Genomic DNA, 23374 nt, shown 5'->3' on the forward strand with positions numbered 1-23374 from the left:
CTAGGGACTGCTCCAGCCTTTTATCCTCCGGGCGGAGGTTGTCCTCAGGAGGACCCGTAACGTTAGCTTGGGCCGTAAGGGCCGCTACCGGGGAATCAACCGTTGGGACCTGAAGAAGTGATGACAAATCTGGGGCCAAATTATAGAAGCGCCGGTCAAGCTGATTGGGGTTAGGCCCCGATGAGGGAGCCGACCATTGCTTCTTTAATACGTCTTTAAAAAGTCTAGGCCCAGGTATTTCTTCAGTTTCGATTTCTGGAACCTCAAAAAGGGGTAAAGGAGTCCCTGAATCGCCCCCTGAAGAGGAAGGGGCAGGGGGGTTCCCCAGGCGAGTGGTCAATTTGGCCTTGTGTAACAATGACCTGAAAAGCTGTGGTTTAAATAATCCAATGAAGGATGGCTGATCAGGTGTTAAATCCTCATCCTCGGACAGGTCCCTGTCCCTACCATCGTCCTCAGTGACTGATGGATGCACGGAAGGAGCCCCCGAATGGGCATAGGCCCCCACTGAAGGATGGGCCTCCTCTAATAGGGAACCCTCTAGGTCCGCCCTAGAACAGTCAGAACCCCCCACCCAGGAGGAGGTTCTGCGCTGAAGTTCGGCTTGCACCCCTTTTTGTATGGCAGACTGAAAGAAGTCCAGGAATTCTGGGGTCAAATTCAAGCCAGCAGGGATAGGGACTCCCACGGGTTTAGGGACATCCCTGGGGGTAGAGGAGACTGCAGTTTGTCCCTGGGTTGGAGGTGAATCGGACTGTGGCCCGAAGAGGGCCTCACAAACATCCTCCTGTAAGGGAGGAAGAGAATGGTCCCCATCAGGAGATAGGGGCTGTAAGGCCTGAGGTTGCTCCCCAGAGGTTTCAGGTGGAGGAGCCGAGGGAGGTTGGGGTGCCAGCGGGGGTTGAGGGGGGGCTGACATAGATGGTGCTGGAGCGTCCCTAATTGAGGCCTCCCTAATGGCCTTCTGGATAGAACGCTCGATCGCCTGATGAAGGCGTAGTTCTTCTTTGGCCTTGTCAGCGGCCTTTTTATCCTCCCTGGAGGAGTGAGTCTTTTTGGCCCTCTTGGAAGGTAGGGCCGAAGAAGGTCCGGCCTCAGGAACTTCAGAGGCCTGGCGTTTAGTTGACTTCGAAGTACGAGACGCCATCTTAGAAGGGGCCTCAAATGGGCCACGAGGTAGCAGTAAAATGGCGGCCGAAGGGGCACTCAAATGGCGGTTAGCCAGAAACCTCGCCAAACACTGTCCCTGATAAAGGGAAAAAAACCTCCCACGGTAAGCCCCAGGCAAGGCCCTCAGCCAGGTACAATACCGCTGTCACCGTTGTGGAAGCAGTCCGATGGGCTGTCAATCACATCCGCGGCGAGCGCAGATGGTTCTCCCAGGCGGCAAAGTTTGAAACGGGAGAGTGAGGCTGCAGCGGAAGGGGCGGCTGAGAATAGCGGCAGAGGGATTACTCTGCCGCGAGGTGCCTTCGGGAGCGGAGAAAAGCCCCGCTCACCGGAATCCAAGCCGCCAATCAAGCTTTCAGCCGCCGAGCAGCCAGGGAACTGCGACCTTCAAAGGGAGTTCCCCTCGGCGGGTTTGGGCGTGAGCCGTACTCGCCGGTAAGGGGAGAGGCGCTGATAACAGCCTCAATCCCCGAAGACCGCAAGCGGCCCCAGCAGCAAGAGAGCGAAGTCTCCCTCGCTGCCTGCACCTCAAAGCAAGAAACCTTCTGTAATTTAATAGACTCGATGAGGAGAATGGCTAAGTGCGTCTGATCTGCACAGATCGAGTCAGAAAGCTGGAGGGAGCAGCAGGAGGAGGAGCTTAACTTCCTGACTCGATCCTTGCCAGATCAGGGTAGTTAACCCTCTCCTGACCGCTGTCACAATCGCTTCCCTAGAAACCTACCCACATACGTTGAAGGAACAGCTTCAGAATACAGAAAGATAGATAAAATAGAAGGGTATGAAATATATTTTTACCAAGGGCTACCTGGTCTAGTTTGGTGCTGAATAATTTTCCCACTGAACATCTGTCCTACAGGAAGAAAGAGAGGAAGTAAATCTTTAGATAAGAGTTCTAGTTCATCAAATGGCAACAGCTAAGTCTCAAACAGAACTTAGAAACAATTACACCCAGTAGCAAACTTACAAAAATAAAGCGTAAAAAGTAATATATCATAATATCCATGCAAAAAGATACTTAAGATAAGCAGCTATCAGGATCCTCCCTGACTATCACTACTAGTGAGTCAAAATGCATAAAATTATCTCGAATTTTAATGCAGATAAGCTAGCATTTAAAATCTGAACATTAAAAAAAAAGTCACAGAACTAAAATATAATACTATTTTACAATGAAGATGGCGAAAAAGTCTCTAATTCTGTGATCAGGATTCTGTGTGTGGGTTTGTATATAAGAAAGTAAGTGTGTGCATGCATGTACTATATGTCAGAGCCTGGAGTATGGACTTAGGCAAGGACATAAATTAATATTTCTCTACCCTATTGTTATCCAAAGTAAAATCCCCTCCTAGGCCTGTTATTTCCTCTGCTTTAAAAAGTTACGGTTTCCTATATGTTTTTATAAGGCAAATAACCTCAGAAGGGAAATAATTTCAGTTGGGAAACTGATGTGAAGTTAACTCCTGGTTTTCCAACACCACAGTCCAGAACGGCATCTATTCCTGTCTGCGTGGCAACTAAACATTTTAAAATGAACCCTGGGAGTTTCTAATCACAGAGCCAGTGTGTCATGTCCACTGATATTTCAAAGATGTGATATCTACCTGTGAGGAATTACCTGAGCAGAATCTAGAGGGAAGAGTGCCAGGCTCTATTTTAATATTAAAATAAGATTTAAATACTAAGAAGTTAGAAGGATTTGCAGTCACAAATTAACCTCTACTTTGAACACCGATGTAGGAGTTTGCAAATACGAGACTTGTCATCCCAAAAGGATGTGCACATTTGTTGTGACTGTCTAAATTCAGGTAGCAACATGTACATATAAAGCAAGGGAAACCTGCAATAAGGATGAGGAAATTTCTTCCCGATTATGAGTAAGGAATGTAAAAGGAGGCTATATTAAAAATCCAAGCACGTATATTTACTACCAAGATGGTTCCCTATCATCTGACAGATAGAAAAAAACAAGTAGATAAAGCAATTAAAGCCAGGAGAGATAGTGGAATAGCAGAGGAATGAACAATTTTACAACTAAATCAGGAATTCAGCCTTTGCCTGTCTTCCTCAGCTTTATGGTTTTAAACTACATACTGGACCAAAGTGAGAGTAAACCTCCGTAAATTGATTTGGGGATCACTATCCCTTGAAAGGGACGCGATGGCTCAGTGGCTAAGTCGCTGAGCTTGTCGATCGAAAGGTTGGCAGTTCAGCGGTTCAAATCCCTAGTGCTGCGTAACGGAGTGAGCTCCAGTTACTTGTCCCAGTTTCTGCCAACCTAGCAGTTCGAAAGCACGTAAAACTGCAAGTAGAAAAATAGGGACCACCTTTGGTGGGAAGGTAACAGCGTTCCGTGCACCTTTGGCATTTAGTCATGCCAGCCACATGACCACGAGACGTCTTTGGACAGCGCTGGCTCTTCGGCTTTGAAATGGAGATGAGCACTGCCCCCTAGAGTTGGGAACGACTGGCACATATGTGCAAGGGGTACCTTTACCTTTATCTTTACCTTTATCCCTTGAAATGCATCTTAAAATGACTCATAGAAGAGAACATATGTAGGGTTGAAGTGTGAAGTTGTTGGTGCTCTCTGAGTTTGATTGTTTTCTTGTAGATGTTTCATTACTCAATTGGGTAACATCATCCATGTGAGGGAATAAAATAGACTGTTTCCTTTTTCAGAGAGAAATGAAATACTGTTCTAGAATCCACATACATGATCGGATACCGCCCTAAGTAAGAAATATAACTCTAGTAGCAATTTTAAAAAATAGCTTGTATGTGTGTGTATACATGCATACACACATACACATATACATACATTTTAAAGGTAGAAATTGCTTAAGATTAATCATTCCTTAGCATGAACATAACTCCTGTATTTATTGATGGTAATCTGATTTTCCTATCTCAGAAGAGAAAGTAAAGACAAACAACACTAGATTTCAGTTGAATATATAAAATAAAATGGTACTAAGTCTACTGATTCTGAAGTTGACATGATATCAAACGAGGACCTTCCTTTTATAGCCTAATATCTACAGTTTATATGGCAATTAAGAACTACTTTATGATCCTTTGTTTAAATATGATCAGATTCTCCAGAATAACATATCCTTCTAGCTGAACAATCACAGCCTTATCAAACTGGTGTCATGTTTGGCACCTGATAAGGCCCACTTTCCAAAACTCCCATGGCCTCACTTGTCCTCTTTTTCTAGACACTAGAAAATGAATGACGGTGACAGTGAAGAGGAGAAGCAAAAAAAAATTATCTAGTAAGTCCACATATGACATTAAGGAAGAAGTGGACCTTCTGTAGGATCAGGGCCAAGATAGAAAAATATCTTCCCCATATCACACATATACTCCCAATAATCAACTCAGAAAGCATGGCGAACTCAACATTACACACTTCTCCCATCCACAGCTTCTCCGTGATTAAGAGCCAGTATAAACTTCCAACCAGATCTTTTGTTGGTGATATCATGAATATCATTTTGGACACAATGTCAATTTTCTGATTCTGATATAGGTAATTTTTTTCAGTCAATCTATAGAAGAATTGTGAAATTACAATGTGTACTTCTGTCTTCAAATTATCTAGTATAGATATGACCATAACGTTATATTCATAGCACAAAAATGTTTTCATTTTGGAAGTCGAGGGTGTTAGACATAGACCCTCCCCTCTTATCCTGCTTAATGGAGTTGTTTGTAAATTTGTTTTTATTTTTGTAGAAGAAAAGGGCAGTGTTCAACGGGAATTCCAAAAGCAACAGCTGCTGAGCACAACAGGATCAATTCCCCTTAGATTCAGAGAAGAACATTCAGTTTTGTGAGTCACCGCAAATGAAGAAATATATTTTGTCCCTATGAAATACAGCCATAGATCACTACTTAAATCTGAATGTAAAACTCATAATCCATTTCTGTATTATCATCACTCCCTTAGCATCTCCAAAATCAGCAAATCAAAACCAGAAGGTCTTTAGTTTGTTGCTGGGTCAGCATTTAAAACCACAACATGCAATGCAGGAAGGACAAATTAAAGGCAGAAGCAGTTGAACGAGTGCAGGTGGCTATTTAAAGAGCTTAACTCAGACTGCAGCTCACTAAATATGTTGGACTTGCATTCTTATAAATTTTAGGGAATCCTGGCTTAGACATTGAATTAGCTGACTTTCACATCTTTGGAGAGCGAGACATTGAAATATAATGCTTGGCAGTTTCTCCTCAGTAACCAATAGTTATGTAACAAGAGCCCTCTAGTCAAAAACAGAGTGACCAAGGGAGGCAAACATCTTCACACACAACCTTTTCTTTAGTGAGAATAAGTTTGGAACTCACTGGAAATCCCTACTAATATAGTAAAAGAGCCAGTACAAAACATTGACTTAATAGTATTATCGCTACATACATGCCTTTCCATGCCAATCGTTTTTGGGGCAAATAACATTATGCAGAAAGGAGGTAAGAAATGGTAAGTCAAAGAAATGAAAAGCATTTTACTGAATTCAGCAAACAATTTTCAACTCTATAAATATTCCTTAATTCCAGCTTATTCAATGTTATCATGCAATTCCTTAAATCAACAAATGCATAATAAGCTTTATTTTTCACACTCATATATTTTCCATGACCTGTTGAAGTGCAAAAAACTGGTACATTCTGCAGACTTCAAATTCCCAGAGTTTACTTATTGTGCCATCCTGTACCCTTTTCAATCAACATTCTGCCAAAAGTTTTCTTGGGAACATGAAACAAGTGATATCTCTTTCATTTTATATTCAAACTTGCTGCATTTTCCTTTCTATAGAAAAGATCTTTAGTAATTCCTTCATTCCAGTTTCACTCCACATTTCATCTTTTGTGTTTAATTCTAATCATTCTGGAGAAGGGCATTTGTTTAGTGTAACTATTGACCTATGCTCTATGGTGTATGGACTTCAACTTCCAGAATTCCCCAGCCAGCATGAATTCTGGGAGTTGAAGTTCACTCATCATAAGGTCGCCACTGATCTCAAGGTCTTCAGGTGCAGATAGAAAGAAGCAAATAATAATTATATCTTAAGCTGAACCTCATGCAAATGCTGAACAACCCCGCTATTCATTAAAGCAGTCTTTTCTTTTCTTTCTTTTTTTTTTTTTACACTTTCATAAATTTCGTACTACCAAAACCTGCTTTAAGAGTTGCATTTATCTTAATAATTTACAGGGTAATCTGGGAAAAAATAATGTGTGGGTTTTTTTAAAAAAAATGCATACATATTGTACTTGCACAGATTTAAAGTACTGTACTTCACCTTAATTATTTTCAGTGTGTCATAGCTCTGGCAGATATAAATATGGTCTTGGTATGTAATACATTTTAAATATTAAGTACAATATAATTAGTTCTGTTACTATGCACCATCCTCAAATTAAACCTTGGGTGCAGCTGTGATTGCATTCTTAAAAAAAAAATACAGGCGAGCTGGATTCTTTTCAAAAGGTTGGGGAAGAAAGCCACTGAGCAATTTTTTGAACTTGCCCTGCTGCTTGACATGTTTTAGGCACTCCCAAATTAAGTACTAGGTTGCAAACAAGTCAGAAATCATGTGCACAATGAAAAGAAAAGAAAAAACTTTTTAGCAAAACGCCTTGGTCTGCTAGATTCCATAAAATTCATGTTCCATGAATTTATACTCAAACTCTTGTAAAATTTCCTAAGTTTAAAACTACGGTTTAGAGTAGGTGAGACAAACTCTGCCATATTCCTAATAATAAAGGTGATTGTAACATTTATAGTAGCAGCAGCAAAATAAACAACAATAGAGTTAAACATCAGTTAAAATATATGTATTGTTAAATTTGAGGACTGTACGCATTAAGCCTGTTTCCTACATTCCCAAGTGACAAATACTAGAGCACCTTTCAGAGAGCCTCACTTTAAGAAGTGGCTGAGCAGGTTCACACCAAAACAGACAGTTCTTCTGAATTTCTGCTGGTCACCATCTTGCCTCCTGCAGCTACCTTCTTATTCTCTTCGTTGCCAAAGAATCACAAAGAGCAGATAGAATAGAGTAGAATAATATCACATTCTTCAATTATTAAGATCTGAACATGTGTGCATATTCATCAACAAGAGCCCTACCACTTCAATAAAACCAAATGCAAATAAATACATAAATATTGGCTCAAAACTATAATGGTCTTTGGCCAACTATAAACCATCATCTATTGCAACAGAGAAAATACTAAGCCCAGGTGTCAGCAACCTGCAGCTCCGAAGCCAAATGCGGCTCTTTGGGCCCTCTGCTGTGGCTCCCTGTCGGGTGATCCCACCATTGGCTGGCTCTGCCACTCGCCCTCCCCTCCCAGTCACTCCTTGCCTGGCCTGAGAAGGTAAGGGCGACAGCAGGTGATGGAGAAGTGGCCGGGGCAGAGACAGAGAGATACAGAGAGAGGGGACAAGAGAGAGACATAGAGAGATAAAGAGTGAGAGGTGGGAAGAGAGGGAGAGAGAGGGGAGGGAAGGAGCGAGAGATGTCAAAAGGGTTTTGTGGTTCTCGGCGTTTTTTAACAACCGGTTCTCTGCCCTAATGACCGACTGGGTAGGCATGGCTAGGGAGGTCATGTGACTGGTGGAAGTGAGTGATGTTGAGTTGGCAACGCCCACCCAGGTTTTGTGGCTCCCGGTGTTTTCTTTTCTGTGGGAAATGGGTCCAAATGGCTCTTTGAGTGTTTAAGGTTGCAGACCCCTACTGTAACCTTAGCTTCAGCATATAAATGAGGATAAAAGCATTAAAAGCATCACTAACAGGAAAAATGTTTGCTTTTCTTCTGTCATATTCTCATCATTTGCTAAATAAATAAATAAATAATAAAGAAAAAAACTATAGAGAATAAAATAAAAAGAACCATATAATTAATATTAAATAGAAGACACAATAGTAATGAGATTCACCGACCATGAAACTCACTTTTTTTACCTTAACAAACTTCATGACATTGTTGTATGAATAAAAACTTTGAGAGGATTTTTTAAAAATATAATAATAAAGTATTAGTAAAAAGAAAAAAAAGAATATGGGAAATGATTCAATGGTCTCTCATTCATTTGCCACTTTATAGGACAAATGACTCTACTAAGAGTTGCTGGAACTAAGAGATGGCCGGCAAATAAATTTGATAAATAACATAAATATTAATGATACATATGCAGTTTTGTTTTATGTATAACTCTAATTAGTAATTCCTAATACTTGGGGAGAAATGAAAGATAAATTTAATTACACTAATAATTGTTAAATCAATATTACTGCCAACAGTGTAGCCTTACTCCTGGCAGTAAAGAGATATTTCTCAGCCTTGTGTTCTGGATGAATACATTCTCAACTTTTCCTTTTTCAAAACCACAACTTTTAGTTCTTTTAGGTTTGTAGCTTTATCATAGGGCTTATATCTTGGCTTCTGTTTCTCCCAATGAATCATTTTTTAAAAATATAAAGACATAATTATTTTTGTTCTGGTTAAATGCAACTTTTCTTTGTTTGTTATATCAAGAATAAAAAGTAAAACAAGGGAACTATGACACTTTTGGGGAAAAGCTGAAAACTGAGTTGGATATTGGGTCTGTGCAAATGGACTCAGATATAGTTACAGTACCTCAGTGGCTCAATGCCTTCCGTTAATGTAAGCCTATCAAATGTGTGGGCTTTTTTCATTTTTGACAGGAGAAAAGAATTTTTTTAGCTCAAAACTGAGAGGGCAGGAGAAACACTTCTTACTGGCGCGCAGACAAGCTTAGACTGAAACATTTCTGTGCTCATCCACTGGCGGGAACAACAAGTCCTGAATGTCTGCCAATTTTCTGCAAGCCTTGTAGACTTGCAAACAAATAAATTGGCCCATTTGAGTTGTGTTTTTAATATACTGATTTAGGCTGAACAGTCCTCTCAATCTTGGTTGCCTTTTAACTGTGCAATGAGAAGAGTTGGGTAATTGTCAAAGTTTTAGTTATTTAAAAATGACCTAAGTCTCTGACTGAGAGAGATGTCTTTGGTGCTGCAGGTGCCTTTAGAGGCAGCTGCAGTAGATTTAAACAGGGAGAAAAAATAAAGTGAATTGAGAACTGCCCTCTAGATCAGGGTTTCTCAAACCTGACAACTTTAAGACGCTTGCATTTCAATTCTCAGTAGAAATTAAAATATGAATCCTCAGCCCCAGGAAAAACGCAATGACAAACCACTTCCGATATCTTGTCAAGAAAACTATAGGGACTGAGAGGAATTTTGATGTAGTGGTTAAGAAACAAAGCTAGAAACTCAGAGACTCTTCTAATCTTGCCTTGGGCACAAAGACAGCTGGGTGACCCTAGAACATTCTCTCTCAGCCGTAGGAAGAAGGCCATGGCAAGCCATTTCCAAAATCTTGCCAAGAAATCTTCAAGAAAGTGTCCAGGCAGTTGCCAGGACTCCATACTTCAAACTTGCTAGAAACCTGTCTCTGTCTCAGGGAAGATGCTGTTGTACGGGGTGGAAGACACAACAGAAAGGCATACTTCTTCCTTGGTCCTATAAAATGACAATGCAATGTAGCAATGATAACACATGGATACACCAAGAAATGCCCTTTATTGCTCATGTGGTTGCATTTTTAACCAGCTGTATCTTGCAGGTCATCTGTAAGTGCACCTCATGTAGACCACATTGCAATAATCCAATCATAAGGTGATCAGAGCATAAGCAACTATCTGAAGGGCCTTTAGGAAAAGGTACAACTGGCATACAAGATGAACCTGTGCAAAGATGTTCCTGCCCACAGCTGTAATTGAAGAAGGACCCCCAAGTTGTGTGCCAGTCTTGAATGGGGAAATGCATTCTCATTCAAGACCAACAATAGCAATAGTACTTAGACTTAAAAAGCCTTTAAAGCCTTCTTTAAGTGATTTACAGAGTCAGCATATTACCCCCAACAATCTGGGTCCTCATTTTACCCACCTTGGAAGGATGGAAGGCTGAGTCAACCATGAGCCGGTGAGACTCGAACTGCCAAACTGCAGGCAGCAGGCAGCAGAAGTAGCTGCAGTACAGCATTCTAACCACTGCATTACCACGACTCAATGGTAATATCCCTGACATTGGGGTCCATACAACCACAGCCATAGCCACTCTGTCTTGTTAGTATTGAGCCAAAGTCTGTTCCACCCCATTCAAACCCAAACAGCCTCCAGATGAATCTCTGCAAATGCTCTCCTGGCCACAGCTACTGCCTAATCATTGAGGAATTGCTGCATGTCCAGAAGAGCCCCAAATTGCATACCAGTCTCAAAATCCATGACTAATGCTGAAAATATCCCTAACTCAGGAAGCTCAAACAGCCAAGCCATTCAATTTTCTGAGGATTGAGCTGATCTCTTCCTACCCAACCAGACCCAAATAGCCCTTAGACTCTGGGTTAGTACACTGACAGCTTCACCTGTGCAGCCTGAGGTTGGAATGTATAGTTGCACATCATCAGCATATTGATTATGCCAATCCCCTGTTTCATATCAATGGTGACATCACATAACTTTTCTGTCCCATGCCACTATCCCATGTTCAATGAGACATTTCCTCTGCAAGTAATTAAATAATTAGGTTACAATAGACATGTGGGCTGCTGTCTTTTATTTGAAGAGAATGTCCCTTAATTCAGAACACAGCAGTAATTACTCCAAATCCACATTTCTATGATTGTTAATTTAAAAAGTTGCAGTTGTTTAAAAAAATGGATTTTTTAAAAAAACATTGCTCTGGAAGTTTAGTTAGTTTATTCTTTTGTTTTGTTTTAAAAAAAACAAATACAAAAAAGGGAAAAGAGAAGAAAAAAGAAAACAAAAGCAATAGTTATAAAAAGAATATTTTATATATACTCTATATAATCTATATATAGGGTAGTTTATAATACAATAAAAGAGTAATTTATTTATTTTAATACTTATATGGCTGCTTATCTTATTGTATATGTAATACTACCAGTTGCCTCACAACCAAATCAATAAAAACAATAAACCAATCACATCACTCATGCACAAAGAAGCACATTTCCCATCACAGTGCCATAACACTTATCAACTCCGCTACTTGGGGGAACAGTCAGGGCTTCACAATCTTCCAGATTACTAAAATGGTAGATGCTTTCCAGATCTGAAGAGGGCTTGAGTTCCAAAGGGCCGGGACACCTATAGGGGAGGGATATCTCCAAGGTCTCACCAGGTGACAACATTTAAGGAAAGGGACCTGATGCATACTCATCTTGTTCAAGCTGGTGAGCTGGACAGATATCCTCAAGGAGAGGTACTCCCAGAGATAAACAGGCACCATCCATTCAGGACTTTAAATGTGATAATCAGTACCATGAACTGATGATATCATAGTCTGATTCCAAAAACACTGATTATCTTTTTCCTAGCAAGAATGTTTAGATTAAAACTATGTTATCACTTAATTTGCCCCAAAATTAAGAGATGGCATTTTTTTCTCATAGAGAGGAAAAACTTACCAAGCAAAGATCAAGAGAAAGACCTGTTGGCAACTCAAAGCTACTCATCACTTCACAAGAAGTCTTGATGTTCCATAGGGAAACCACACTTCAGTCACATAGTGCCTATTTCTGCCTGATCTGTATTAGTGATTACCTTGTTTATTCTATATTCTAATAATAGCAATGTTAAGAGGCTTCATAATTGATTCAAAACTTGTCACAATCACATCTGTAGACCAAAGTTCTGTGATCAACAAGGATTCTTCAGCACAATTTCCTATAATATATATATTTTAGGACCATGTCTACATCCCTTCCCTTGATGGAGCTCTGGAACTTTTAAAATGGAAAATGTATGACATAATATTTCACTATGTCAGTATCCATCTCTCTCTGACCTCTCTTTGGCTGGAGGTATCAGCCAAAGAAAAACAAGACCCTTCATTTCCAAGCAACCCAACACTGAGCACAATATTAAAATCAACACATAGTTTTTATTGCGCTCAACACTGTATTAACAAATGTTACCAATATAATAAAATCATAGGATGCAATGGATCAAAATATAATTTATTCAAAATTCAAATTACTATTAATACCCCCTTTAAAGTTTGCTTATTTCAGATTATGATTTAGAGTATGTTTTTCCAGATACGAGATGCTAAAAGTGATAGGATGCAACATCAGTTAAATCTTTATGTTTGACTTCATACAGTTTATATATAGCATTTTTATATAGTATTTTTATGACACATACTGTACCCATGAGACAACCCTAGAGATCATGTTATGAGTTTAAAAGTTAAAAACAGTAAATATTGAGTCTTTCATCCCATTTTACCCAAATTCCTTCATCCATTGTCATTCTTTAAAGGTAAGAAATATAGAGCATGGAGAAAAGAAATGATAAAACAATGCAAGCAAATTTCGGACAGAAAAGGTAGCATTTCAGTTATAAAATATTTACACATCTTGGTTCATGCATCACACTGAGCTATATAATATGGTTTCTTTGTTTTTAGCTTACTGTTTATGGATCAATAGGTTGAGTTAACCCAGTCACAGTTTAATAAGCCACAGTTTGGTTACCACATGGTGCAAGACAGATCATGTGTTACTCATCCTTTTAAAAATGCTCACTTGGTAAAACTGTGTTTTCCAGAATGGTTAGCTGCTAAACAACTGGTCCTAAAGTATTGCATTTCTTCTTCAAATAAGGTATTTAGGCTTGAAAATATCATTTGTCAGTGAAACATTTGACTAGAAACATGTGTTCCATATGATCACTGGGCTTTATCCATCTGGATGAATCAGCTCTAACAATATCACATTGGACAAGCTCCTTTTTTTCTTTGGAAGTAATAATCCACTAAATGTCCTTATCTAAATCCCTGTCTACCAAAAAACATTTTCAACAAATGTATCCGGCTCTATTGCATGTCTTGGGTATTTATCACTAACCTGCCAAGGAAATAGTTGCATAGCAAAGGGAAGAAAAAAATACAGAAATATAACCTATTAACATGGCTGTTATCTGCCTTGGATATTGCTATATACAGAACATCAAGCCTAATTTTAAATAGCCAGCTGATGTTTCTAGAGGGCTAAGGTACTCACCCTGTGGTGATATCATCGTCTTCAGTCATTGTCTTGCCCATTAAGTCACTGTCACTCATGTACCCAGATTTAAGATCAACATCATCAGCATCAAGGGATTCCACCAGCTCCAAACGGGAAATGTGGCTGAGCTTGCTGGGACTGCGCATGGGCATGGTGTGGGAATAATGAGCTCGTTCCCCATGCATGTACCAGCTAGGAGTGCCTTCTGAGCGACACCCCCCACCGACCGAAGGAGCATCTCCGGCTTGCAGGCGTGGGCTGGACTGACCATACCGCCATGAGAGAGGGGACGAACGGTTGGACAGGCTAGATACACTGCGGGGATTGGCTTCATCACTATCATAGCACGTCATCTCCAACGAGCTGCAAGAAGAGAGAAGAAAAAAAGGTGGAAAATTAGACCAACGAGGGATGAGATTCAGCAAGACATTTTTCAAAATCCAGAGTAGACTTATCTGAGTTGCAAGGCAAACCTCTCAGATAGGGCCTTTTTCCAGACCTTAGTTTTTGGCTGAAACTGTGTTTCTCAATCTTGACCACATGTGGTTTCATATGGTCAAGACATGTGATTTCAATGTCCAGAATTCCCCACTTAACCATGTCAAGGTTGAGAAATACTAGGTTAAAGAGTTAGGGGTTACCTTGAAAGGAGCAGTCCTGCTCTCCTGCCCAAGATTTTCTTTCAAAGCCACTGTTCAAGAAAAGGACAACAGTAGCAACTCAAAGCCCTGTGGTGCGATTTAAGGGATACAGACAAGTGTTGTAGGTTACCTGTTTTTCTACCTGCTCTTTTCTACTGTATTGCTCACACAGATCAGTAAACAGCGAAACTGTCTCCTGCACTAACCCATAGTCTGTTTCTCTCTACCATTTCATTTTCTCCCAGGTGCCATCTTTGACCAATGTCACATCGGTAGTACTAAGCCCTGTAGCAGGCCACCAACCAGATTTGATTTCTTTTTATTGATAAAAGTCTGGTGGGGGCTACCTGTGCCTAAAGATTTTTAAGTTAGTAATTTGATTGCATTTACACCACCAACTAAGAGCTATATGCACACAAAATCATAGCACTTTATATGCAGGCTGAAAGATATCAGATTTAAACTCCAAAAATCCAGATGTCCACTATTGTAGATGGCAGCAGGATAACGCTTCACTGCCCTCTAGTGATTGCCTGGATTTCAGTCCGCTGTCCCAATTTAGCAACCTAATCAGACAGGTACTTAAACTATTTAATCCAGAGGAAGGAAGGAAGGAAGGAAGGAAGGAAGGAAGGAAGGAAGGAAGGAAGGAAGGAAGGAAGGAAGGAAGGAAGGAAGGAAATGTCAGTGGAGAATTTCACAGACATTTTAGAACTGCAACAAGAACTGCAATGTCACGTAATAAACTTAAAAATCTCTCCTGCACAATAGCATTCCCCAATCTTGTATCTCCATATTTATTGGGACTAAAATTCCCAACATTTCCAACCTGCAGAGCTTAACTGTTGGAGTATTATCCTGATAAAACTCTGACCTGCTCATAAATTGTCTGGTTTGCTACTGAGGAAAGCAGGACAATGTATTAGATAGACCATTGGTCTAATTTAGTAAAGCTTGTCTTATATCTTTATCTTCAGCTTCAAATGTTCAACTGCCCGGTGAAGCTCAACTTCGCAATGGATGCTGTAATTATCAGCAAAATACAACAGTCTTGCAAACTGTTCATATTTCTGTGTCTAATTATGGGTATATTTTCTAGGGCTTTTTCTAGCACTATAAAGTATTTGGTGCTTTAGGGGGGTTTGAATACAGTGCCTGTCTTTAAAGCAGACATAGAATTTCTTGGGCTTATAAATGTAACTGCTGCTGCTGCTATGATAATATTAGAGTTATGAATGTGATAATACATCTCTCCTTTTATAGATTTGTTATAGTTTATATCTAGAGAAATGAAACTGACTTCTCAAATGCATCAAATATTACTGCCACTGCTTGTGCACTCCTTTGTGATGTTGTATTTTGCTGATAATTCCTTTACATATACAGGGTTGGGAAACTTATTGTTGGGCACTACAATTCAGCCATCCAACTTGTTAATTGGCCAAAGAAAATCAGTTATTTCATCAGAAGGTACCAAAACCCCAAAATTTTCATCCCAAATGAAATATGAGAGTGCAACTTCCCCATACTAAGCAGTTGTCGGACCCACTTTTGATTTATGCATTAAATTTATATGCCACACATCTCACTGATAAGATAACTCTTTATCGTTCAACTGAAGAATCCTCTATATATGGATCTATGATTTTTGGGAAGAATAATAAGCACACATTTGTTTGTTTTTATTTATCAAACAAATTTATATAGCCACCATACTCACACACAGTTGCCTTTTCTTTTTTGCCTTTCTTGAACCTTTTTCTTTATATTATTGGAATAAAGTACGAATATTCTTTTTCCTTAGTACTGAAATGCATTTTCACGTTGACATTATTCTTTTACAAAGGAGCAAGCTAAGCTGTTCTTTCACCCACACTGTCAGTAAAACCATTATGCCTTCTGAATAGAACCAGTGCAGATCATTATCTCTTAGTGAGCACTTGAATAACTATTAATCACAGGCTTTAAATAGCCGTGGCACAAATGCAGATGAATAACAACTTACAGTTTAAGTACTCCTCTTAATTCATGGCATACCATGGACAGTGATATAAAAACTAGGCCTTGGAACTAGTGTGTAAAATGTAGGAAAGACTGATCAAGCCAGCTGATAACATTACGTTTCCATTACAAATAAGGGCAAACATTAGAGTTAATGGGCCCTGCTGATATTCTAGCTCCCAGGCATGCATTTCATTTAGATTCAATAAACCCATCACCAGACATAAAATACAAATTGATAACTGAAACCATATCTGGAATGGATTCACAACATGGGGAGAGAATGGAGTCAGGCCACAAAGCCTGCATGTACAGTTTTAGTAATTACATTAATAACAGAGCTTAGATGACTGAACTGAAATTAAATGCTAATAAAAATATATCACATTTAAAAATAAATTTCTATCCATGCTCCTCAGGTGGTACATGTACTCTTATTAAAGCTGAAGACATATCTAAATGATGATGATATTATCCATTCAGTCAGGTGTCCGACTCTTGGTGATTCTATGGGCTAGGTCTCTCCACATCTTCTGACCTTGCATTTAGATCTAAATAATTGTTTCTATATTTTCCCCCAAACTATTGAAACCATTATATTTTCCCAGAAATGAGAACAGCTCCTACAGCAACCTAAAATAATATCTTAGCGGTATTATAAATTGTTTTTTTTACACTTCCAGCTTTAAAAGGGAGCCTCCTGCTGGCAAAAAATTTTTTTTGCTATTCTACCTATTCTGCCTATTCTACCTCAGTGGTTTCCATTCTGAAACCCTGTCTTTTAGCTCAGTCTCATGGCCAGGCAGTAAAGTTCACACACTCCAAATTCTCAATAGGAGAATCCCTTCATTTTCCATCTGTCTTCTGATTTTAGCAACGCAGCACCACAAGGATATCATAAGCCTTTGCAGCATCATGTTGTATATAAAATTGGTTCTTCTATCTGGTTGATTACTTGCCTTCAAATGGCAGAAGCTTCGTGAAACAATTTTAATAGCAGGAAAATAAAATTAGCATATCTAGATTTCATACATAACGTGTTTTTAAGCAGCAAAGTGTAACTCTTTTTAAAAAAAGAAGATAGAATATTAATCACCATTTTCAAAATCTATTTACTATATATAGGTGTTCCTTCAATACCAAAAGTTACTTTAGCAAAAATTAATAACAATTATTATATTTATTTATTCCTTCATTTATATGGCCATCCATCTCATGGAAAGTGAGTCAGGGTATATAAGAGCTGGAGGGGAATAATTAGGCTATTTTATATGAGTTTTATTTAGGACACAAGAAGCTGTCCTGAAGCTCTAGTGACAGGAATGGCCAAGATATTGCCTGGGGAGTGAAGAACTGAAGACGGTGAGCAGTAACGCAAAACAGGGATGATTCTATCATGTGGTCAAGGTCTGGAATTTCACTTTTTCCTAAGTGTTAAAGTCTGAATTTTTTCTTGATTTTTTAAAAAAATCCCTGTAAAACCTATTTAGGATATCGATTACAATTTTCAGTAGCACTAAACAGAGAAGAAACTAAAGGCATTAAGGAGCAGCTCTGACAACATCTGTTATATAATTTTAGATAGCTGTAAGAAGGAATGGCAGAATCTGGGATGAAGTCAAACTAGGAATCAGCTTAGAGCAGTGATGGCTAACCTTTTTGCCATTGTGTGCCAGGAGGGAGGGTCGCGCACACATGCCCACACCCACAATTCTATGCATCCCGCCCCCACGCATGAGCATGTGACCCCCCCTCCCTCCGCTCCTGGCACATGATGGCCCGGTAGGCTTGTTCTTCTCTCTCACCTGGCTCCAGGGGATCTCTAGGAGTCTGGGGAGGACGAAAACGGCCTCTCCCCCCCGGCCCGGAGGTCCTCCAGAGGGACCGGAAGTTGTCAAATGGGCCGTTTTCGGCCTCTAGAAGACCTCTGGGGGGGGAGGCCATTTTCGCCCTCCCCAGACTCCTAGAGAGGCCCTGGAGAAGGTGAGAGAGCAAAATGGGCCTTCCCCACCACCATCCCCGAGATTCTCCGGAGACAGGAAACAGCCTGTTTCCCTACTTCTGGTAGGCCCAGAAGGCCTGAAAATCAACTGGCTGGCGCGCACATCACAGGAGCTGAGCTCGCGTGCCCACTGATATGGCTACGTGTGCCACCTGTGAGCTTAGAGTCTCTATGTAGCCACAAATGTACTAACTGCAACCCCTCTTTAGCAAAAGTAGTTTAACAATTTAGTTGAGTAAATTCCTGTATGTACGCATGAAAACTTTACATGTGGTCCTAGACTTCCCACCTGACGCTATGGTAGCATAGGTAAACATTTTATCTGCAGGGGATATTTTACTTAAGGGCACATTCAAAATGTGATTTAGTCCCATGCACCCTAAAGTGTGCACAATTAAGGAGCATCTTATCATCTATTGTGGTTGAGTGTGTGGGTTTAATTCAAGATTCAATTTTTTTAATGACTTAATTAATGGCTTAATTTTGCAGACACAAAACTTAAACTTAAAATAAAGGGCAAATTGGAATAATATGAGTGCTATATTACTAAATATCCCTATTCTTTAGAACCAACTGATATTTGCCTAGTTTTTGGCACACTATTATTTTGATCATGGGCTATATTCTTCTATTAAATGGTTTAATCCTTCAACAAAAGCATGGGTGTGCCAACTCCTGACTCAAAGCAATATATTATTTTGTACAATGTACTGATGTACACATCCCCAGATATTCATTTTTTCCCCCAAAAGAACTTCCTCAATATCTCCTGGCAACATATAATGAAATGTCATACCCCTAGCTTAAGGTTAGTTTAGATTAAACATCAGACTTTTCTAGGCAAGCACATCAGCCTTGACAAAAATCTATTAGAACATTTTAAACAGGAATTTATTATTTGAATGCTTCAACTGCACTAATTTCTCAAGTAAGTAATTTAAATTGGCAAAGAAATTACTATTCATTCAAACAATATATCCAATATAATAGTATCTCCAGCTTGCCAGGTAGTAAAGGCTACTACATCTCTTCCCTACTTATTACACCTATTTTTAGGAGAACATGATCAATTTGTGTACTTCACACTGAACATTCTTCAGATAAATAAAATGCTGATACAAAAAAATGAGTTTATCAATGGGTATTCCCCTCTAATACAGTTTCTTTATATATGGAAGCATACTGGTGTAAGCAGAGAAGAAATAATGTTCAAAGAGAGTTTTTACCATACTCCTGCTGTGCTTGTGGAAGCCTAGTAAAGACTTTATACCAGATGTGTCAAACTCACGTTGTCACAGTGTCATCATGTGACATATCACAAATTTCCTCCCCCCTTGCTAAACCAGGCGTGGGCATGGCCAGCGCTTGACACATCCGGCCCGTGAGCTGTGAGTTTGGCACCCCTGCTTTACACTTTATTCAGGAAAAGCTTTGAGTTCCAATGCAAAAGGCAAACTAGAATAGGAACCTCAACATTCATGCGGTTTAGTGTTGACATTTCTTTTATATTCAATATATGAGCATTTCTAAATGAATAATCTTGACTATTTACTCATTATTCTGGGAGAAAGAGTCACCATACTCAATTTTAACTATTATTTCTTGTGACTAATTGAATGTCAAGATGCTATTTCCTAACGCATCCAAAGAGAGAAGAAAAATGATTGTTTAGGGTGTAGCACACTGATTTTAGATCTAAGAACTCTTAATACCTACAATGAAAACAGAAAAGAAAGCAATAGACACCACTATTCATTGACCTGTCATCTAAAGACTAGTCGACACACAGAAAAAATACACAGAAACCGCTATGTGATTATAGCTAAATGAATTTAGAACAATGAAATCCACTGTGAAAGAATATAAATTATAATTTGAATGTGAGACAATGTCTTTTACTGCTGTATGTCCTTTAATCATTGAATTATAACATTGAATTTAAGATTACTTTAATCTTGCCTTCCAAAACAAAAAGAAAAGCATTGTGGGCCTTAAAGAGTAATTTACGATTTGTGGACTACAAGTCATTTCATCAAAGTATGACATGCTTCTCAAGTCACAGGCTTATGTACACGTAGTGCTGCCTGTGCATATCTTTTTATTCTAAAGATAATGGTATGTCTTTAAAATGCTTTTTTTCACAGTGACTATCCTTGCCCTGCATCTGAAGAAGAGATTACAGTCTATGACTACCTATGTTGTTAGACCAAAAAGTGTCACAAGACTCTTCTTGGTTCAACTTCAAGAGACTAAAATAGCTACTCTTTAGAACCTGCTTCTTCCTAGTTCTTGCACACATCACAAGCAATGAATGGATGAATGATTGGCTTTCTGGTGGGCATAAGCATAAATGCAGCTGTTAAACATCCTTAAAGAAACTGATTGCCTTGAATCGGTATCTGGCAGAAAGCACACGTGCAGCCAATGATATGCACAGAGATTCTGTTATACTGGCATCTTCTCATCTCTCAAGATCCATATGTTTTCCCTCTTGCCTAACTGAGCTCTCTCAAAACTAGCCTTCTATAGAAGTAACAAATGTTTTGGATTTCTTCCATGAAGCAATCTCCCTTGATCCAACCTCCAGCACATTTAGCTAAACAAATCAACTGGAAGCAGCCCAGCAGTCCTCCCTTGCTGGATCTCATGCTGCAGTGACTCATCTGGGTGGAGTTCATCTGCCAGTTCCCACCCTACATGGAGTGAGGCAGTCAGTGTGAGACTTCTATTTTGCATTGTGGGCCTTTTTGTGGTGTGGGGTATTAAAAACAAGACAGAAACTAAGACACCAACTGAGCAACACTGAGGGAGCACTGCATTTAGAGAAGCAGTCAGTTATTACTTGAAGTTCACTCAAATACACGCACAGACACACAAAATCTGTGACCTGCAATTAATCTCTGGATTTATGTGCAGAGTATATTCAAATGATTCCAGCTGCCTTTTAGTAATTTCAAACTCAACCTGGGGCTACCAAGCTCCTTGAGAAAAGAAGCTAAATTCACACTGTCAGACACTAAAGCTTTATGGTTAAGCATCTCTTTTCATGCTGGTGCAAAGTCAGTATCCACACTCTGGTGCAAAGCTCAGAATGTAATTTGGGATGCCAGAGAGTTAAACTATAGAACTGAGCAGAAAAGTGAGCTGATAGTAACTGTGTTTTCTCCTCATTCCCTAACATGGTAAAAATAATCTGATCACCATTTCCATGTGCTTGGAGAATGATCACCTTGCCAGCCAATTCCTTGCCTTTTTTCCACCAAATTACATTGATACATAGCTGTGGTTTGCTCACTGGAGGTCTAAAAAAGCTGCTGTCACTGCATTAGCTCATTTGGACAATAGGGAGCCAAGGGAAAGTTTTACTATCCAGAGGCTGCTGCCAAAGCTCAGGTCTGAGGAATGGGAGTGCTACGATTCCAGCTTTGTGTGCTAATGTCACAATTCCATCATCCTTAAGATTATAGAGATTATTGATGAGACCAAATATTTTAACCATGATTTGTTGATTAAGCCATAGCAGTTGGTTCACGTGTAAGGCTAAGTTGTAACTGTTGGGTTCAAACATTAGGTTAAATCAAAACAAGCCTAATATATTAGGGGTAGAGTTTGATGTAAAATAATCTTCTATTTTTAGAAGCACTATACAGTATTTGGTGTTTTTGAATAAATGTGCCTTGACTTTCTGAATCAAAACACAGGCTAATCGCACTGCTGTCAACATCAAAATACATCCTAATACCATTAACACAGATCACAGCACGCAGAAAAGAGGAGGCCCAAGATTAAAGAACAGAACTGACTTAATTAAAAGAACTGAATAATTTTATAAAATCAGCATCTGCAGGGTCTGCAGAAAAGAAGAGCGTATATGGAAAATAGGACAGCCGCCTTTCTAATGCCAGCTTTTCAAAATCCTAATCCTTTAGGATAGAGGTGCTTTTTGCTTTTTACTAGATGAGCCATGCTAGCGCTTTTGCCCTTTGACTTAATAAAAGGTCAAACAGAAATTGGCCAACTGATTTATATTAATCCGCCAAAATGTCACTTCAGTGCTTTAGCCAAGAGCAGAGGGAACCAAGAGCAGAGATCTCACCTGTGAGTTACTTGGGAGCCCCGTAAACTGGACATGGTCTCTTCAAGGTTCTGCCGCAGATCGAGCACATTTTGTACTGTCCTCTTTCTCTGGGATTCAGGGTCTGTTGGGAAAATGGATAGTATGTTCAAGGTTGATATTATGTTGAAAGAACATTATATCACTCAAACAGTGAATGGCAGCTGCAACTTTTCCACATATCCATGGCTTTCATCTCTCCATTCATGGACTACTTATCATCTGCTACAACCATACTCATGCCCAGCTTTTCACAAATATAGTATTTACCTATTTCACTTGTTCCATTCAGATGATGGCATATATGTGTTTGCATCCATTCACCAAGTTAAGTTCGATCAAGTTTCAGATTCAATATAGAAATTTGCAAGTCCTAATTAAGTCTTGTTTAGTAAAAATATTTCTGTTTTGATAGATATAGATGATAGATAGATAGATGATAGACAGACAGACAGACAGACAGACAGACAGACAGACAGACAGACAATGAAAAGAGAGCTATATTTTCTGTTACATTTTTTAAAAAATCTTTCTGTTCCACAGGCTTAATCTAGATCAGTGTGTCAAACTCACATCGTCATGGTGTCATCACGTGATGTATCACAACTTTCCCCCTTCGCTAAACCGAACGTGGGCATGGCCAGTGCATGACGCATCCAGCCTACGGGCCACGAGTTTGACACCCCTGATCTAGATCAAGCATTCATGAACACTAATTACATTATAATCTCTTCTATAGCATTATATGTATGGGTCTTGGAATATCTGCCTTTGAATTACCTTATTTGCAAACAAAACCATTTCTTAAAACAACTAACTTACACATCACTACTGGTCTCCTACCGAGGCATCAGAAGCAGATCTTCTGTAAACTCTGAATAGCCTGTCATGTGATCCAGCTGATGGAACTACATTCCATAGAAAGTATCATGGCTTGTTATCCTCTATTATTATACTGATGTTAACATACCTTACAAAATAAAATTACTTGAGAAAATATAATTGAGGAAATCAGAAACAAGCTCAAAACTCTTCTGCAAAAGCCAAACTAAATACAGAGGCAATGGCCCAAATGCAGACATGTCACACAGAAACCAGATACTGGAGTCTATTAACAAAGAAGCACATGACAAGCAACTACCGGAATTTCCTTATTTTCTACCATATCTTCCATTTTGTCACTCACTCCAGGATTGTCTTTTTTCCAGTAAAGAAAGACAGTTGAGTGAAGACAGTTGTCAAGGAATTGAGATAGGTTTGTACAAAGAGCCAAGGTGGCGCAGTGATTAGGGTGCAGTACTGCAGCTACTTCAGCTG

General features: G+C 39.4%; 1 protein-coding gene across 1 annotated transcript in view; it reads right to left on the reverse strand.

Moving 5' to 3' along the window:
- NAV1 (neuron navigator 1) overlaps positions 1 to 23374 on the reverse strand; it is a 166574-nt gene that overhangs the window by 80681 nt on the left and 62519 nt on the right. The window contains 2 exon segments of the mRNA XM_070939887.1: positions 13297 to 13662; positions 22040 to 22142. Coding sequence (XP_070795988.1) covers positions 13297 to 13662; positions 22040 to 22142 — 469 coding nt within the window.

Source organism: Pituophis catenifer, unplaced genomic scaffold (assembly GCF_029215685.1).
Source record: "Pituophis catenifer annectens isolate HBS135680 unplaced genomic scaffold, rPitCat1.0.hap2 SCAF_3, whole genome shotgun sequence".
Classification (NCBI taxonomy): Eukaryota; Metazoa; Chordata; class Lepidosauria; order Squamata; family Colubridae; genus Pituophis; species Pituophis catenifer.